This window comes from Leguminivora glycinivorella, chromosome 4, assembly GCF_023078275.1.
Source record: "Leguminivora glycinivorella isolate SPB_JAAS2020 chromosome 4, LegGlyc_1.1, whole genome shotgun sequence".
In the NCBI taxonomy this organism is placed as follows: Eukaryota; Metazoa; Arthropoda; class Insecta; order Lepidoptera; family Tortricidae; genus Leguminivora; species Leguminivora glycinivorella.
This window is the reverse complement of record NC_062974.1, coordinates 28285153-28302875: the sequence shown is the minus strand read 5'-3', so window position 1 is coordinate 28302875 and position 17723 is coordinate 28285153. Positions and strand designations below refer to the sequence as shown.

Sequence of the window (17723 nt, the reverse complement as noted above, 5' to 3'; positions counted from 1 at the left end):
TTATTTTATTACTGTGAGGTGTACAAAGGTAAACACATGAAATCTTCCGGATACAAATTGAAACAAAACATATATTTTAATAAATGAATAATATAAAAGTCAGCAGCTGAAACTATAGGAAAGAAAGTACATAATGTATAGCGTGGTGCGATGCGAGTGCAAAAGAGAAGAGACATGTCGTCTTGTTGATCAGTCGACTAAATGATCTTGGGCAGGCATCAAGAACGAACATATTTAGACGTATTGACAGATATAAAGTTTTCATAAAAATGTTAAATCATTACTATTCACAATAAAACTATGTAAATAACACTCTTAAATAGAATATGTTTTGTGTGAAGCACTGAACAAAATTGCCTTTGTGAGTGTTATAATAAAACTATAGTTGTGAACAGAAAATAACAAATATTGTAACCGCCAATTTACAGATTTCGCTAGAAGTAGTCGTCGTTTTTACACACAGTCTGGCAAAAAAGAGTGGAAATTAAAAAGTGGCAACATTGTAGTGTCGCCCCGTTTACTCGTGGATATTTATTTGAAAGGGATGACACTACAGTATTGCCACTTTTTCATTTATGCTCTTTTTTGCTAGGCTGTATGCTCAATTATTGGAAAAAAGTAATTCGGTCATTTTTCGGTACAGAAGCTTAGATAAAACGTGCTAAGTCAATACTTTCAAAATATATTTTATAATTATGCTTCTTGCAAGAATAATTTGAAAGTCGATAAGATATCATATCTTGAAATGGAGTAACTTAGTTTTGCATAAAACAAAATACCGGAAAAATGTTTTTTTCATAAGTATTTCTTTAAATATTTTAAATATTGGCTTCCTACGCGAAAAATGATTGAAAATACATTTTGTTACCTATTTATATTCGTAACATAAGTGCACTAGGGGTCTAAGACTTAATACTTAGAGAAAATATTCGATTGGCGAAGAAATATGGTTTCCTAATTTCCGATTTGTGATCTCCATATGGTTTCAATTTATAAATATTAATATTTGTAATTTCGGTCAAAAGTTGTTAGGTCATAACTTCATTTTAATGATACAATAGCACTGAGTTGGTATATATTTTTTTAAATTTGATGGACATAAAAAGGTTGGAATACCTGGTTATTCCAAATGTAATATTTTAGCTTATCAAATAAAAGCAAAGTGATACAGTCATCCTGTATATTGATCCAGCCAAAAATGCAAATGAATAAGAGTATTATCGATCCGATATCGGATGTAGGAAGGATGTCAGAGGCAAATGTCAAAGATGGCGCCGAATATATATAGGATACGGGTTCTGCATCCTGTAGCGGATCGGATAATGTGAAAACGCACATAAGGGTACATTTTTCTCATTACAGTGACATTAACCTTATTTAATTCAAATATTTTGTGTACATATTTTGATATGATATGACACTTATGTTCTTTAGATTACTAGCGAATATTAAGTACTCGTGTAAAAGCTATTCGATCTAGCAATAATATTTCGTAGCCTTTTTATAAATTCGTATTGGCGAACGTAATGATGTGTTTTATTCATCTTATCATATACACACCGTTTTATTAAAAAATCATACTTATTGAAAAAGTACTGTGATACCTACTCAGAATTATAGACACATACAGCAGTTGAAAAAAATAACTCATATTCTCAATGGAACCAGGCGCTAATTTGCGGAAATCCATGACAGTCAAAATCTAGAAATTAAATAAAATAACTCGTTATACTGTTTGCGTATTTTTACATGCAGTTATTGTTCCCACCCTCCCACCGCAAAAAAATACGCAAATATATATAACAAACCATCACCAAAAATACAAAAGTCTACACACTCTTCGAGGCATCCTCAGGAGATGCTGGAGGTTTTGACGGTCCTCTGATTGACCAGCACGTTATTTGTTCGCGGATTAGCAAAGTAATTTGTAGATTTTGATTAGACTAAGGGCCGGTTGCATCAAACCTTCTGTCACCGTTAAAGCGTTCGCTAAATTTTATTGTATGGAAGTTCCATAGACGTCTGCTGCGTGACGATGTGACTGTCATATGTGGTTGATGCAACTGGCCCTTATACTGGCCGGGATATAAACCGTGATTACCTTTTTGATAGCTGCAGTCGAGCTCCCGATATTTCGACGCAGTTACATGCGTCATGATCACGGAAAACTGAGTTTTATAAGTCTAATGAAACTATCTTATCGTATAATGTTTTCCTATAATAATTATAAACCTTTTACAGTTATCAAAATGCCTGCCATGGTTTGCAAGATTTTCCTATGAATAAAAATAATAATATTTGAAACCAATGTTGTATTTTTTCTTACTCTCCTTTAGGTACCCAATCCATAACAAAGATCAAGTCAAAGAGCATTTAATCACTACGTTTTGATCAAGTATAATAATTAATAAGCTGGGGCATGGCTGGGGCTTGGTTTTTCTTTAGGGAGGCAAACAAGCAAACAAATAAGACTAAATAAGGCTAAATTGCAAACCCTAGAACATCGCCGTCGAGTCGTTTGTCTGTCGATATTCTACCGGATACATTCTGGGGAGTGCGCTCAGGAACTGCATGACCTAATTCCTCCTTCTCCTTTCCATCTTCGGACGTCCAGGCGGGGGGAACGAATGCACCCGTATGTGGTTAGTGTTCCATTTATCCGCACAAAACGATTTGCCTCATCCTTTGTAATGCGGACTGCAAAGGAATGGAATGCGCTCCCAGCATCGGTGTTCCCAGATGAATACGACCTCGGTCTCTTTAAACGTAGAGTGAATAGGCTATTACTGAATCGGTGAGCTCCATCTTAGACTCTGTCTTCACTTCCCATCAGGTGTGCCGATCAGTTCATAATAAAAAATAAAAAAAAATCACTCGCGAGGTGTTTCTGAGTTTTCGGTTGAATAAATACAATAGTCAAGAGGTAACGAATCCGTTCTTTTACAACGATTAAAAAAGCTTTACATATAAAAACGAAGGTTCTTTTCTTTGTTTGTTATCTCCGATTTTTGTTACGTCTCATGGGTTCCGCTTGGAAACAAAGCCCATAAGAAAATTCGTAACCGTAGGCTTTATTTATTTTGTTGTGTTCGTAGCGGCACCATTCGTAAATAATAAATATGCGCAATCACAGTGCCGTCTACTGCTACTAATCCAAAAAAGTAAAGGCAAATTACAATGAGAAAAATCGTTAACAAGCGAACGATTGATTTTCCCGCATTTTTTAAGTGTTACGATTGGACAAACTGAACAGCTGATCAACAGGAAAAAGCTTTTCAACGGAACCACAATCTTCCTTCAATTAAATACTTTTTTTTTGTATTGTGGATAATATGTAAATAACAGGAATTGAGTAAAATACTCAATTCAATGACAGTTTTTTGAAAAGTATATTGTATGCATTAATATGCATATTACATCTGACTATTAGTTTGACTACAAAAAAGTAAAGTGAGTTATCGATTCCTGCGTGTTCCCGCGTTTTTGAGTTCGTTTAGTGAATGGTTCGTTTCTCGTTCGTTTAACGTATTTTTTTTTGTTCCAAACGGTACTAAACAAAATTTACACGTAAAGTTGTAAGGAGAATTACCCATGATACAATTACTTTTTTGAGCATTTTTTGTAGATTATAGTTTTTGTAAATGCATCAAATAATATTGGAATAATTATTGAAGATAATTATAAAGATATCAGCAATGTTTGGATAAGCCAGTATCTATAAGCACGTTTTGGACCATCTCGATAGTTTCCCGCCATTTGGGGTAATCAAAAACACAAATACGGGAGTTGTGGAAAATTCTAGCGGCAATTTACGTCTCAGAGTCAGTGGGTTAGTGACTTTAGTCAGTATTCAACACTGTGCAGTGCTGTGCAATATTTGTGTGGCAAAATAAAGTGCCCTTTGTTTCATTAAAATACCTCCAGTGTTAATAATACTGCAAAATGTCTCTAATTAACGACAAGGAAAATCTCCACAACGGAATCAACAACGTGCATATCAAGGTATTTTCTATTGACTTTCTAACCTTATCTCGTTAATTTGTCATCGTACAGTATTTTCCCAAATAACATGCAAATTGTTTATTTTAGTCACCCGTAAAGAGTAACGTACTCGCAGCACAAAATGGCAACGTAAAAGAGGAAAAATCAGATATAATGGATGTCGAAAAAACTGAGGAGTCTCCTGCGTTTGATCCCCAGCTGGAACCTCTACTGCGCGAAAATCCTCGTAGATTCGTTATCTTCCCAATCCAATACAACGACATTTGGCAAATGTACAAAAAGGCTGAAGCATCTTTCTGGACTGTAGAGGAAGTAGATCTATCAAAGGTGAGTAATATAAATAACATTCATATTTTCATTGGTACATGATGGGTACATGTGTTATTTTTTCTTAGACAATGTCTAGATTTTAAATTTTGAACAAAAATCAATACATGCAACAACATTGCATCATATTATTTTGGGTCATATAGAATAAAATGAAGCTATGAGTTGAATGTTTATTTCTAATTATCAGGATATGCATGACTGGGAGAACCTAAAGGACAGTGAGAGACACTTCATCAAGCATGTGCTGGCATTCTTTGCTGCCTCAGACGGCATTGTCAATGAGAACCTCGTGGAGCGCTTCTCACAGGAAGTGCAGGTCACAGAAGCCAGGTGCTTCTATGGATTCCAGATTGCTATGGAAAATGTACATTCTGAAATGTACTCTTTGTTGATTGACACATACATCAGAGATCCTAAGGAAAGGTATGTAAAATTAACAACCTATTTTGTTTACAGTATCTACTAACGAAACTTAATTTTCTACAAGGCCAGTCATGTGGAACAAATTGAAATCAAATGAGTCATCATGTTTTTCTATTTGCATAGAATGAATCTGTTAGGTATATGTAGATGGACTTGTACCCAGCTAATAAATCTGAATTACATTGACAAGGTGTGAAAAAGTAAATGACAAATAATTGTAATACACTGTCTTTCCAATTCGTGCAAAATTACAATGAACAGAATCTAACTTATTAATTTTATTTCAGAGATTTCCTATTCAACGCTATTGAAACACTTCCCTGCATCAAAAAGAAGGCAGACTGGGCGCTACAGTGGATTGGCAGCAAGACGGCAAGCTTTGGAGAGAGAATAGTAGCGTTTGCCGCAGTTGAGGGCATTTTCTTCTCAGGCAGCTTTGCCTCCATCTTCTGGCTGAAGAAGAGAGGACTCATGCCTGGCTTGACCTTCAGCAATGAGCTTATTTCCAGAGATGAGGTTTGTATCGATTTTCCTTCATCTATGTTTTTTCAGACACTCAGTATAGAGAAAACAAAATGTTGTTGAAAAACATGAATAGATGTGTGTTATCTAATGAGATAACAAACAGCAAATGTGCTCCCTGCTCAGTTATCAGTTTAATTTGTGCCATTTACACAATTATAATTGAAATATTGAAAAATGCCTAAAGCTGGCCTGAATTAGGTCACTAATCTGCCTGATAAGGTGGTCACGTAAGTGTTATCTTTAAGCTGTTTGGGTTCCAGTCATACCATTGATAAACTGAAAGCTCTCGAAGATAAGCTATCAGTAGAAAAACAGCACATAGCCAAGCCAAAAGTACATGTTTTGTCTGAAGTAGGTACCTATATGGTTCTGCGTAGTAGCACACAGCATGACAACCTGTCAACATACACTGCATGTAAAAGTAAACACTTGTTTGCACACTGCACAGATGTAGAGAAGGTTGTGACACAATCTTTACTGTCTTGTTTTATTACGCATTTAGTATTTTGTCAACATAATTATAAACATGTGTATGTCTTCATAACTTACTTGTAAAAAATAGGACCAGGATAAGAGGATGTGAAGACCTCATGCTCCTTTAATGAGCAGTTGAGCAGTAGCAAAAAACTGGGTTTAACTTCAACCTTTAAATGCTAGGTAGATGTAGTGTAGGGACGCCTAGCCGGAAACAGGTGGGCTGTTAATCGCATACCCTCTTTCATATTAATGCAAGCATATATATATGCTTAGCTTTAAACTGTTAACTAACCATAATTACCCCATTTTCCCCCAGGGCCTCCACACCGACTTCGCGTGCCTGATGTTCAAGCACCTCGTGCAGAAGCCGAGCAAGGAGCGCGTGCTCACCGTCATCAAGGACGCCGTCGTCATCGAGCAGGAGTTCCTCACGGACGCGCTGCCGGTCAGACTGCTCGGCATGAACTGCGACCTCATGTCCGAATACATCGAGTTTGTCGCTGACAGGCTGCTGATGGATCTCATTGGTGAAAAGGTAATTATTCTTCATCTAGTAATTTGCTCAATTATTAAGCACGCCATGGTTATAGAGCATAATGTAGGGCAGAATTATTAAAAATAACATTTTTCATCTAGAAATTCTGTTGTCCACAGCACTACAACACAAAGAACCCATTCGACTTCATGAACCTGATCTCCCTGGAAGGCAAAACCAACTTCTTCGAGAAGAAAGTCGGCGAGTACCAGAAGTGGGGAGTCATGGCCAACCGCATGGACAACGTCTTCACGCTAGACGCAGAGTTTTAGCATCTTACAGTTATTTGTAGTATCATATACCCACTATTATGCGAAGTTTAACTTTTAAACGCATTTACATAGATAACTTTCTGTATATTTTATACTACTAAGTAAGATACTTGCATAGGGCACAGTAATTATGGATTATAAATTGTGTAAAGCGTGATTGTATGTTTTCTCGATCGCTGAAAGAGTGTGTGCATGAGCTGACAGTATTATTTGTTCCAATAATAGTGAATTTTTAGCACATTGATTAGATATCTACCGGTGGAGCCGGTATGGTTATTGCTATGTGAAAATCTGTTTTCATAAATTCCTCTTGACATCTCATAGAATAATGACTACTATAAGTGACCTTTATTGTAAGTACCTGGCGGACAGAGAATATATTAAATAAGTATAAATATTAATTTAGAATGAAGTTTATTCCTGCATTTTGTACTTTTTTTAAGAATTAGTTTGGATTAGGTTCTTAACGCATTTTTTCTTAGAATCGGTAACGTGTGATAATAATGATAAATAAAATTAAGCTTTTAATGACTACAAAATATATTTTATTACCAAATGAATCCCCCCTATTAGCTAAATCGTGGCAAAGTGATGTCTCCAGAAATAGACTGGAATTGGAGCTACATGCGTCACGCTGGTGGCGTGCGAGTAATGTCTTAAATAGAGCATCCCGACCTCGTATGTGTTTGTGGTCAAAATTGAAAAAAATTCCAAAAATCTGAATTATTATCCCTCTAGTTTATACGAAGTCATCATATTATGGCAGGTATAATATTGAAATCTATGTTATAATTAAGTGTACTTGTACTAGAGTTGAAACCCGCAATACTTGATGTGTAAATCAATGATTGCGAAGTCTGCACCTGAACAGATAGTTTTACATAAAATATTACTGAGAGGCCTTCGCATGAAGTCGACGAACTTCAGGTCAGTAACGTCTAAAATGGCCATCATTCTTGCGTCTGGTCTATTTATAATAGTGTGATGTTTCATCCACACGTGCATTTAAAATAATGTAACATGGTGAAGGACAGTAAACAAATAATACAATAGTTTAAAAGAACCAACATCTTTATTTTATAAAATCTATAATTATCAGAACCCTGAAGCATACTTCAATGGTATATAACAAGTAAATATGCTGCAGAGAACGAGGAATGACATAAACTTATATTAGAAGGGAACTCAATCCACGCGTGTATTTTTATAATGTTGTGAGAAAAAAGTAATCAACACAATTAAGAATTGGTAAAAAAATATAAGAGCACATTGATTGCACATACACACAAACAAATAAATAGTGAATTGTTATGACTGCAACTGATAGTCATAATTTTCCGAATAGTCTACAATAGTCGTATATTATCAGACAAATTTATATTCTGATGGCTAGAAATCTAGTTTTAAAGGATCTTAGATGAGCGCTTCTTTTTTTTTCGCCACTTTTATGAAATGTGATATTTTTGAATAAATGTATCCTATTTCTACTCAGAATCACTAGCTTTTTCAATCCTAGTAGTTAAAAAAATTGTCCCATACGATTTTTTCTTATTTTGTTACCATTTCCTTACATGTTGTGTGGGGTAACAAAAGAGGAGAGTAACAAAAATGTATGGAAATTCTGGGACACTTTTTGTCTTCCATTGAGATGGCTCCCAAAGTACTCGTGATTCTGAGTACAATTGACTTAAAACTCTATAAAAATCAAAATTAAAATAATGGCAAAAAAAGAAATGCTCAGATAATGTTTATAAATATCACTTCCGATGTAATAAATTCAGTAGTTCCATGCATTTATTTTCCTATTATTAGTTGAGGTCTAGCAGTCTATTCAGTTTCAGTAAACAATGCACGGTCGCACTGAATCTTATTAAAAATCACCTCATTTCACATATTGCTACTCAATATTACTAATATTAATATTTAGAAGATAAACTAGACAGTTTCTAGTTTTAGAATCTGCCTATGAAACGCTTGATCGTTTTTGGCGTTCTCGATGTTGATAAGGCAGGTAATATTGAATAACCGTCGCATAGACTTCCATTTTGTTGATATTATTAGGCTCCGTGAACGGTTACAACTCGAGGTACTCAGGGAGCCTTCCGTGGTAGTATCTCGTTATTCTCAAGTGTCACAGGTTTAGGGTCGGTCGCACCGAATCGTCACCGAATTTAGCGTATGCTACATTTTTTGTAAAGGAATTTCCATAGATTTGTGTGGCGTGACGTCGACGTGTGTGATGCGGCAGCACGGCGCGCTAGTGCTTGGCGAGCACGAGGCGGCGCAGCAGGCGGTGGCCCGCGAGGAACGTGAGCGCGGCCAGCGGCAGCAGGTAGCGCGCCGTCTCGAACATGGACAGCTGCAGCCACAGCACGCCGTACAGCGCCAGGGAACCTGCACAGGACTACTTATTAACAAGGTTTTTTTTCATAGCATCTAAAGTTCGACATTATTTTAGATTATTTTTTTTATATGAACAGCCTACACGGGCCGAGCGGCTTCGCGAGGCGATACGCCTCGAGCGTAAAACGTCCGTGCCGATGCGCGCACGTTTGCCTCGCTCGAGCAAATTCGTTAACCGAGATGGCGGCCCTCGGTCGGCCGTTCAAAATAGTTCGGCTATTTCATCAGGTACTCTACTGAAGAGTTAAAAATATCGGTCACCGTATGACTCACCTCCTAATCCTAGATGGAAGAGCGGCATGCTGAGCGTGAACGGCATGTAGGAGAGGTTGACCCGCAGCTTGGCCCACAACACGAGCAGCAGCAGGAGTGGAGCCGCGCACGCCACCGCGAACACGTCGGACACGAGGCGCGGGGGGCGGGGCTCGGCCGCGCGGAACGAGTGCGCGATCTCGGGGAGCGGCCCGCGGGCTGCCGGCGCTGGCGTCGCTGTGAGGGGAAATGAGTATTTAGAAGAAAAATAAATGCCCATTATCTACAACAAACTAAAAAGTTATATCAATAATTACTTTACGATAGTAACATTACACAGTTACATGGAACTCGGCATTCCGACATCCCATTTTTTCAGAGTTCATATACTCGTAACCCGGCAACCTTCGGACCGAGGGTGAACACCTTCTGAGCGAACTCGCTCCGTCGTCGCCCACGTCTTCGCCTCTGCCAGTCTGTGGCCCCGACCGATCCCATTGACCGCGATACAAAATTTTAATTTTAAAAAATCTCCGACATAGTAGATGATTTCCATCAAACGTGGCTAAAAACACTTCTGACTGATTCCCCGCTTTCAAACATAAAAAATGAAATCTAAATCGCATCATCCGTTCGAAAGCTACGATGCTACAGACAGACACACACACGAACAGACAGACATTGTGTTTGCGTCGGGGGTTAATAACGCACTCACCAGGTAAAGCGAGCTCGTGTCCGAAGTTGAAGTGCACGTCGCCGAGGTGCCAGGCCACGGGCGCCGCCGCCGCGCTGTCGCCGAGGAACAGCGTGAGCGAGTACGCGCCCGAGCGGTGCTTCAAGTGCTTGGAAATGGCACCGACATTCTACAAATAAATGTATACAAAAATTATTACAACTAAACTTTTTTACTTAATATCCTGCCATTCAATCATTTGCACACATGTTATTTCAGCCCTAGTCCACAGAGTATATTACGATACAAATGCGAAAAAAATGAAATTCGAAGCGAGTGGCGGTAAAATCGACACTTGAGAAATTCCTCTTCGCATTTGTATTGTAGCACGTTTTTAGTACATATGGCCCTTTGAAGTTTCGACATAAGCACATAAAGTATTACTACTCACTGTACTGAAAAAAAAGTCACTGCACACTATTGTTATTATGATAGTAAAAAAATACGTATTAAAAAAAATATAAAGGCCAGTACTAACTACTGAAGTGAAGACAGATAGAGGAGAGTGGATAAAACATGGGACAAGGGCAGGAGGAAGATATTTACCAGATCAACTTTGTAGGCCTTGGCGTTGTCGGGCTCCGCCACGAAGATGGCCTCCAGCTCCCCGGCGGCGGCGGCGGGCGCCACGCGCACGAAGGCTTGCTGCACCAGCACGGCGGCTCCGTACTTGTCCTTCACCGTCAGCTTCAGGGTCACCCTGGGGAAAAAATTACGATTTGAATTACTATCCAGTTAGGAGTCCTTTGTAAATTTTCGACATTTTTCCAAAAAAGGGTTAAAAATTCATTTAGGATTCATTCATTCTGGTTTATTTTGAAAAAAATGTGACCGAAACCCGAATAAAAAATACAAGAGAAAATCATTGTAATAATCTTGTTTTTATTCCTCATAAACTCAATTCGGTTATTACAAATGCACTACCGAAGCACCACTACGAGTTGTATACCGTCAATATTTAAGGGATTTTTAACCCTCGCGAAAACGACGTTCGCAAAAAAAAAAGTTTGACATATTTGTTCATCTGTGGCATTGTAGCTTTTGAACGGATGAACCGATTTAGATTTCGTTTTTTTTTTGTTTGAAATCTTAATTAATTGGAGTGTTCTCGAGTGAAAACCGGTCCATCCAGTATATAAGTTTGTCAAGTCAAGCAATGAACTTATAATTATGTTCCTATAACACTTTAAGTTCTAGCGCTTTGTACACATATTTAAAGTCACATACAGGTCGAACGCGATTAATTAACATTATTTTACCTTTTTTTCCCAACGTTTCGGCCAGGTTGCACTGGCCGTGGTCGCGGAAGACTGACGTTCCAGCAAAGTGTCACCAGAGACGAATCACTGGATTGAGCTACACAAACCCAAAGTTCTTTCCACCGAGCGACACTATTATCCCCGGATTGTGAGGGAGGCGATCGAAATTAAAAAATATCCAAAAACTTTAACAGGGAAGACGGGTATAGATTATCGCCAACATGGGGACCAGTGATTTAAATGTTCAAACCAAAAGATCTATCTTCGGACCAGTGCGCGGATGTTGTGAGTGCTGTGTGTCGTGCGGTGGGAAATAAACATTAACTAAAAGCGGGTAGATTATATTTATTTGTCTACCCCGAACATTTATATAAATTAATATCGGGTAGTTTTGGTGGTGTTTACATCTCCGGTGACACTTTGCTGGGACGTCAGTCTTCCGCGACCACGGCCAGTGCAACCTGGCCGAAACGTTGGGAAAAAAGGTAAAATAATGTTAATTAATCGCGTTCGATCTGTATATGACTTTAATTATGTTCCTATCTACACATAATATATTTGACAAAAATACTCACTTCTGCATATGGTCAGCCTGCAGCTTCTCAGCCAGTTTGTTCGGGTAAGCCACCGTCGTCAACTTGGGGCTGGTCGTTCCGTCCACATCCCCGATGCCCACCTCCACACTACCCACTTGTATCTCTCCCAGCACCGCTACATTCACACTAGCCGTCTTGCTATCCGCACTTAAGGCTATCTTGTACAACCCATATTGAGCTTTGATTTTACTCAGATTTAGAACAAAAGTTGTAGGATCGTTAGGCTTCTGTGTTAGGGGTTGCTTGGAGAGCACGACGACGTCGTCGGCGAGGCGGGTGCCGGACTGCGCGAGCACCTTGTCGGCCTTCAGGCCCGCGACGGCGCGCCCGAGCAGGTCCGTGATGGCGATCTCGATGGACTCCGACTCCGACGAGACGTACTTCTTGCCTTTGATGGCGATGGAGATCGGTGAGGGCTGGAAATGAGGGGTTAGTTCAGTGCTTTGTGCTTTAGAGACAAGAAACAGCATGTTAATATCTTTCCAATTCTTCTTCTTATCGTGTCGAGGTTCCTTTCTTATACAGTAGATGCCCAATAGGCAGCAGCAATTAATATCGTGTTAGATATTATTGCGGCCATCGCAGCGTAACACGCTATTGCAGGTGACTGTTCATAAGAAACGAAGTAAGAAACATCTGTTGAGATTCTTTAAGTGGTTTTCCCACTAAATTTTGGACCTTGAGTTTTAAGAACTTTCCTCATCAGGAATCAAGATTTAGTTCTAGAAGTTGACTTTTCTCTCAATATTTTTGAAATTCTAAGGCTATAATCTAAAGTAAAAAGATTAGAGCCTTTCAAGGATTACACTAATAGAATACGAAGGAAATTGGGAAAAACTCATTTATAGGCATGTTGTGAAACACTGATTTCGTATTTTTTTAAACTTCGTACCTGGTCATCAGCGAGGGCCTGGGCAGCCTCCAGCAGCAGAGCAGCTCCTCGCGCCGTGTTGACGGAGCGCCGCGACACCAGGTACGTGGCGAACTTCAGCTTCTGTTCCTCCGTCAAAGGAGATGGCTTCGACAGAGACTTGTATGTTCTGCAAAACAAATTATCTGTGAATAAACCAACCACCAACATTCTGACTACTACCCGGTTTCGTTTTGTCTGACAAATTCATGTGATCTACATAAAGCTTTCTTATTTACTGGCCAAGGTGTGTATCCTCGTAACGCCCACCATACAAAAAGTTGCTAGTGAATTTTAGCTGAGTCGAGTTTCATTTATAAAAAACCGGCCAAGTGCGAGTTGTACTCGCGTTGTAAGGGTTCCGTACACTACAAAGAGGGCTCAAGCGCATCCTTTTTAGTAGGAACTTAAGTCATTTTTGCGAACAATCGATATTTTGAACAAAACGAAACAGAAATAAGTTTATATGTAATATTCAAACGCGCTCACACAATTTCAAGAAATTTGGTAACTCCTTGCAGCGGCAGTGAGTGAAATTCGTAATTTGAGTTTTTTTCTTTTAAGTCCGACTTACGCTTAACTGTAGATTTCTAATAAGTTTTCCTGTAATCTATAGATTGAAAACTATCTCGTGTATTTTTTAGAAAACTGACCGTGACATACGGCCACTTTTTCCTTTTTGAGGTACGGAACCCTAAAAAAAATTGATACAAAAGAAATGCTAAAAGTAGACATGAAAGTTAAAATTCCATTGAAACAAAATGAACATCTCATTGTACATTGGGCGGCATACTATTTTTCTGTTCGACGGAACTTCTGACTTCCCATAACTCCGTTTAGCGCAGCAGCCTGAAATTAGACGCTTTCCGGACTGATAACAGAAGAATACTTTTTATGATTACCTATCAGCAGCGGCTGGTCCATAGAAGCCGAATCCCACCGGCTTGCCTAAAATTGATTACTAGTAAAGTACCTAATGTTAAGGTAGGTTTCTTTGTGCTCAGTGTTGCCTAGCAGAAATTTTCACCAGTCTCCACTGTTACCTATGTAATTGGTGTACCAGGAACAAGCCACCTCAACAAACAGTTTGGTCAAACATATTTACCTGAGCACAGTGGAGAGCGGACAAGTCTCCCTCCAAGTGCAGGGCTTTAGCGTCGCTCTCATCGGCCGCCAGGAGCACGCCCTCAGCGTGCTGCGCATTCCACGCCAGTCAGGCCATATGACAGACCTAACACAGACATAGCAGGATACAAGTCTCACCTGAGCACAGTGGAGAGTACTAGAGAAGTGACGGGCAGGCCTCCCTCGAAGTGCAGGGCCTTGGCGTCGCTCTCATCGGCCGCCAGGAGCACGCCCTCAGCGTGCTGCGCGTTCCATGCCAGGCAGCCCATGTACTCGCAGAGACCAAACACATAGCCATAGCTGGGGCAAATACAGTTTAGTTAGCTCTCTATGGCACTGGATTGATTTGTGTAAAATTATATAATTGTTTTTATATTCAGCTCTCCTATTTCTAATAGTACCACACCTTTCTATCTAATAGTTCTAATACAAGATGAAGTCAAGTAGCAGTGAAAGTTATGGCAACTTTTATTTTCTAAATTTTTATTTTGTAGTAAAGTTGCCTGCTATTATAGTTTACAGTTATGCATACTGGGATATGTCATTGTGTATGAGCTAGGTTCAATAAATACAAAACAAGACATCCTGTCACATCATCAATAGAAGTTTTGGGATGAAGCTTTCATTTGGTGATTAATTTAAAAATATTTATTATTAGAATATAGAGCATAGTTTATACTAATTAACATGCTACTAAGTTTTTAGAAATCTTTACAATCAAACAGGAAATCAACATACTTAGCTGGAGAATCATCCTTTTTCAGCAACTGAATGAGATTCTTAAGCCCATCCTCCTTGTCATACACTGAGCCCTTCCCAAGAGCCTTCAGCGAGTACACAGCATAGTACAGCTCAGGGATGGTGGCATCTTTCTTGTCCAGGGTCTGGGCGGGGGCGCTCAGGACCTCGGGCTTTAGCGAGTTGAGACAGTTGGAGAGGGCTGCGGCGTTGGTCAGGTAGTACACTTGCTCAATGTTCTTGAGGTCGTACTTTATGGTTTTTAAGTCCTGGGAGCAAAGAAGGGAAATGGAACATGAATGCATGTTATGCAGCAAACATTATCTTTTTTTTTATTAAGTACCTCTGTTTCTTCTATAGTTTTCTTATCAGATTTCTAATATGCCACCTTTTTTATTCTTCCTTTATTTTTCAAATCAATGTAAAATATGAAACAAATTAATTTGTGAATATTTCTCATATCATTTTAGTGGTTTTTATGTAAATCTATAAATAAATTGAAGATTTGAAGGCTGAAGTATATCAGGCAAGGATATATTTATAATACTAAATGAAATCTTTGCTAAAACCAGTGATAAAATCTCACCTCACAGATGTTAGGGATTTTAGCATTGAGCTGCTTGAGGCCCTTCACAGCGTAGTACAGGGAGCCAAGGTCCTTGCTCTTCAGGTTCTCCTGCAGGATGCCCTCCAGCCGCTTCACGTCGATCGTGCCTTGCAGACTGTTGGCATTGCCTACTGCTAGGATGCTTACTAATAAAAATGCTGCAAAAAATTGTTATACAGGATTATTTACCATTTTTTTAAATAAAACTTGGCACCTATTGGCTCTTGTTAATGAGTATAACATATAATAGACGGTAATAATCCAATTCTGGTTTGAGATATTCATATTTGATGATTCTTATTAAGGAATTAATAATTAATTTTCAGGATAATGCAATGGTTACCTGACATATCTCGTCCTAACATGTCGTTAGAAAGTTAGAAACAATTTGAAAATATTTTTAGCCGATTTCTTGGTTAAATAATATTTCAATGGATCCGGTGAAATGCGGCGCTTGGCCTGCTGATAACACTGACGTGTCCCTAACTTTTTACTTATTTTTAACGATCTCAGACATTCCTAGTCATATTTATCAGTTAAACTTGAGTACAAATACGCTATTTACTGGGTTATTATGTGTGTTTATTGGTTTTTAAGCTATAAAATCGTAATTGAAAATCGGCCTAACAATAAGTTTAGGTTATAGGGTATATAAATAGCTAGTCATAAATACATACCACGAAAGTACATTTTAAAAGTAGAACTAGTATAATTCTACTATATTGCCAAATTGTTTCCGGGATGTCTTTAACTTTCTTCTTAGAAAATAAATAAAAATTATTTCATCGCCGGCAAGGCTTGACAGAAACGATCGACGTAGCAACAAAATAGGCTTGTGTCGTTCACGAACTATGAACTGTTAGGAATAAAATCCCATCAATGACCGAAATGAACTGAATCTTTCCGTGGTCTGAGAATCGGTCTTTGCTCATTTAGTTCAGTATAGGATCGGCGAGCGCGAGCGGTTTGGATCGAGAACGAATGTGTGACTGCGCCGACCGAGAGCGAGAGCTATTTAGCAGAGCAACAAAAAAAGTCAAGTTTTCATATTAAACTTCGGTTACTTACAACCTTTCGGCCCGGAATGTTACTATCTGTGGACTATTCGTATCATTTTGACACTATTCGGTCCCATTCGTTCTGATCTTTCCGACCGCAGTGGTCGCTGGTCTGGCTGAACTAAATGAGCAAAAGACCTAAAAGAGCGAACTAGTTCGTGGGAGCGATTGAACGAGATCGGAGCGCTCCGATCAACGAACGAAACGGCACAAGCCTACAACAAAAGTTGCCAGTGGAAAATATTCATTTTATTTACTCATAGACAATTGTCAACTTTTTTGTATGTAATGGTGCGCACACACGGGCGACAAAGTTGCTAGGCGACTTTCGTATTTGTATGAAAAGTTGCGTCGCCTCGTGTGCGCATCTTCATACTAGCCCATAGACCGAGCGACGGAGACAAAACAGTTTTGTCTCCCGTCTGTGGGGGACCTAAAGAATTCGGTCTACTCAAACCTGAAAAGCTATTCGAGACACGCATTGACGGCTACTGACGGCCATCGCCCATCTGTCTGATTTTGACAGGTCGGATCTGATCAACTTCCATTCCAAAACCAAAAATTTGGTTTCTAATCGGTCTGCCTCTTCATCTGTTTTAATTAAATCCTACCGAAATGGCCAGCGCGTTGATTAACAGTAAGTGCACATGTTTACGGTATATTCTACCAATAGTATTCGTTCAATGTTTTGGTCGCGTTAGTTATGTAATAATTCTAATAAAAATGTAATAAATGAAGGTCGAAGGCCATAGCATAATTTTCCCATTAATTCCTATGAAATGGTTATAATGGGACTTGCAGAGTTTTCCCAAAATAAATCTTGTACATTTGTAAACTAATCGATATTCTTAAACAGATTTGAGGTTATGTGTAAAATGTACCATCTATCTACCTCCTATCATACATACTTCTCTCACAAGAGCTTATTGTTTTCCAGATGCCATCGCCGGCGCGCGACCCAAGTTCGCCATTTTCATGAAATACGCCAAGGTTGAGCTGGCGCCTCCCAAACTGAGCGAGCTCCCTCAGATCAAGGCCGGTATTGGCAAACTCCTGTCATCTGCCAAGTCCGGCGCCTGGAAGAACCAGACTGTGAAGGAGGCCACCCTCAACACGCTGGTCGGCATGGAGGTGCTGTTCTGGTTCTACATCGGAGAATGCATCGGCAAGCGCCACATTGTCGGCTATGATGTTTAGGTTTTCGGTTAAGGGTAATTGTAGATATATTGTAATTCGATCAGCAAAATAAATTATTAAAATCAACTTTTGTTTATCTTTTAGACTATGTACCTTTTTGCAGAGGTTTTATGTATGTTTTATATTTTTTAAAAATAAGGTAGGTTACTTTTAAGAAATCATATTCTTGTAAGGTCCTGTTCAAAAAAAACAAAAAGTAATAAACTTAAGTTAGGTTTTAGAGAGACAAAACAATGCATTATGTTACTGTTTTCTTATTTATTAATTTTAGAAAACCAGTG

At 38.9% G+C, this 17723-nt stretch overlaps 3 protein-coding genes across 3 annotated transcripts; 2 read left to right on the top strand and 1 right to left on the bottom strand.

Annotated features, from left to right (window-relative positions):
* Positions 1–3805: 3805 nt before the first annotated feature.
* LOC125225053 (ribonucleoside-diphosphate reductase subunit M2) lies at positions 3806–7103 on the top strand. Its single transcript, XM_048128565.1, has 6 exons — positions 3806–4002; positions 4090–4329; positions 4520–4755; positions 5043–5271; positions 6074–6292; positions 6412–7103. The coding sequence occupies exons 1-6, from the start codon at positions 3943–3945 to the stop codon at positions 6562–6564; spliced, it is 1137 nt and encodes a 378-aa protein (XP_047984522.1). The 5' UTR covers positions 3806–3942; the 3' UTR covers positions 6565–7103.
* A 1076-nt stretch (positions 7104–8179) lies between these two features.
* LOC125225046 (dolichyl-diphosphooligosaccharide--protein glycosyltransferase subunit 2) lies at positions 8180–16006 on the bottom strand. Its single transcript, XM_048128553.1, has 10 exons — positions 15865–16006; positions 15167–15345; positions 14581–14849; positions 13981–14142; positions 12700–12847; positions 11787–12223; positions 10499–10652; positions 9935–10082; positions 9241–9456; positions 8180–8958 (listed from the first exon to the last, which is right to left on the bottom strand). Exons 1-10 carry the CDS (start codon positions 15875–15877, stop codon positions 8822–8824), a joined length of 1863 nt encoding a protein of 620 aa, XP_047984510.1. The 5' UTR covers positions 15878–16006; the 3' UTR covers positions 8180–8821.
* Positions 16007–16721: 715 nt separating this feature from the next.
* Positions 16722–17508, top strand: LOC125225065 (ATP synthase subunit g, mitochondrial). The gene is made up of 2 exons (XM_048128582.1): positions 16722–16882; positions 17183–17508. The coding sequence occupies exons 1-2, from the start codon at positions 16861–16863 to the stop codon at positions 17440–17442; spliced, it is 282 nt and encodes a 93-aa protein (XP_047984539.1). The 5' UTR covers positions 16722–16860; the 3' UTR covers positions 17443–17508.
* Positions 17509–17723: the final 215 nt, after the last annotated feature.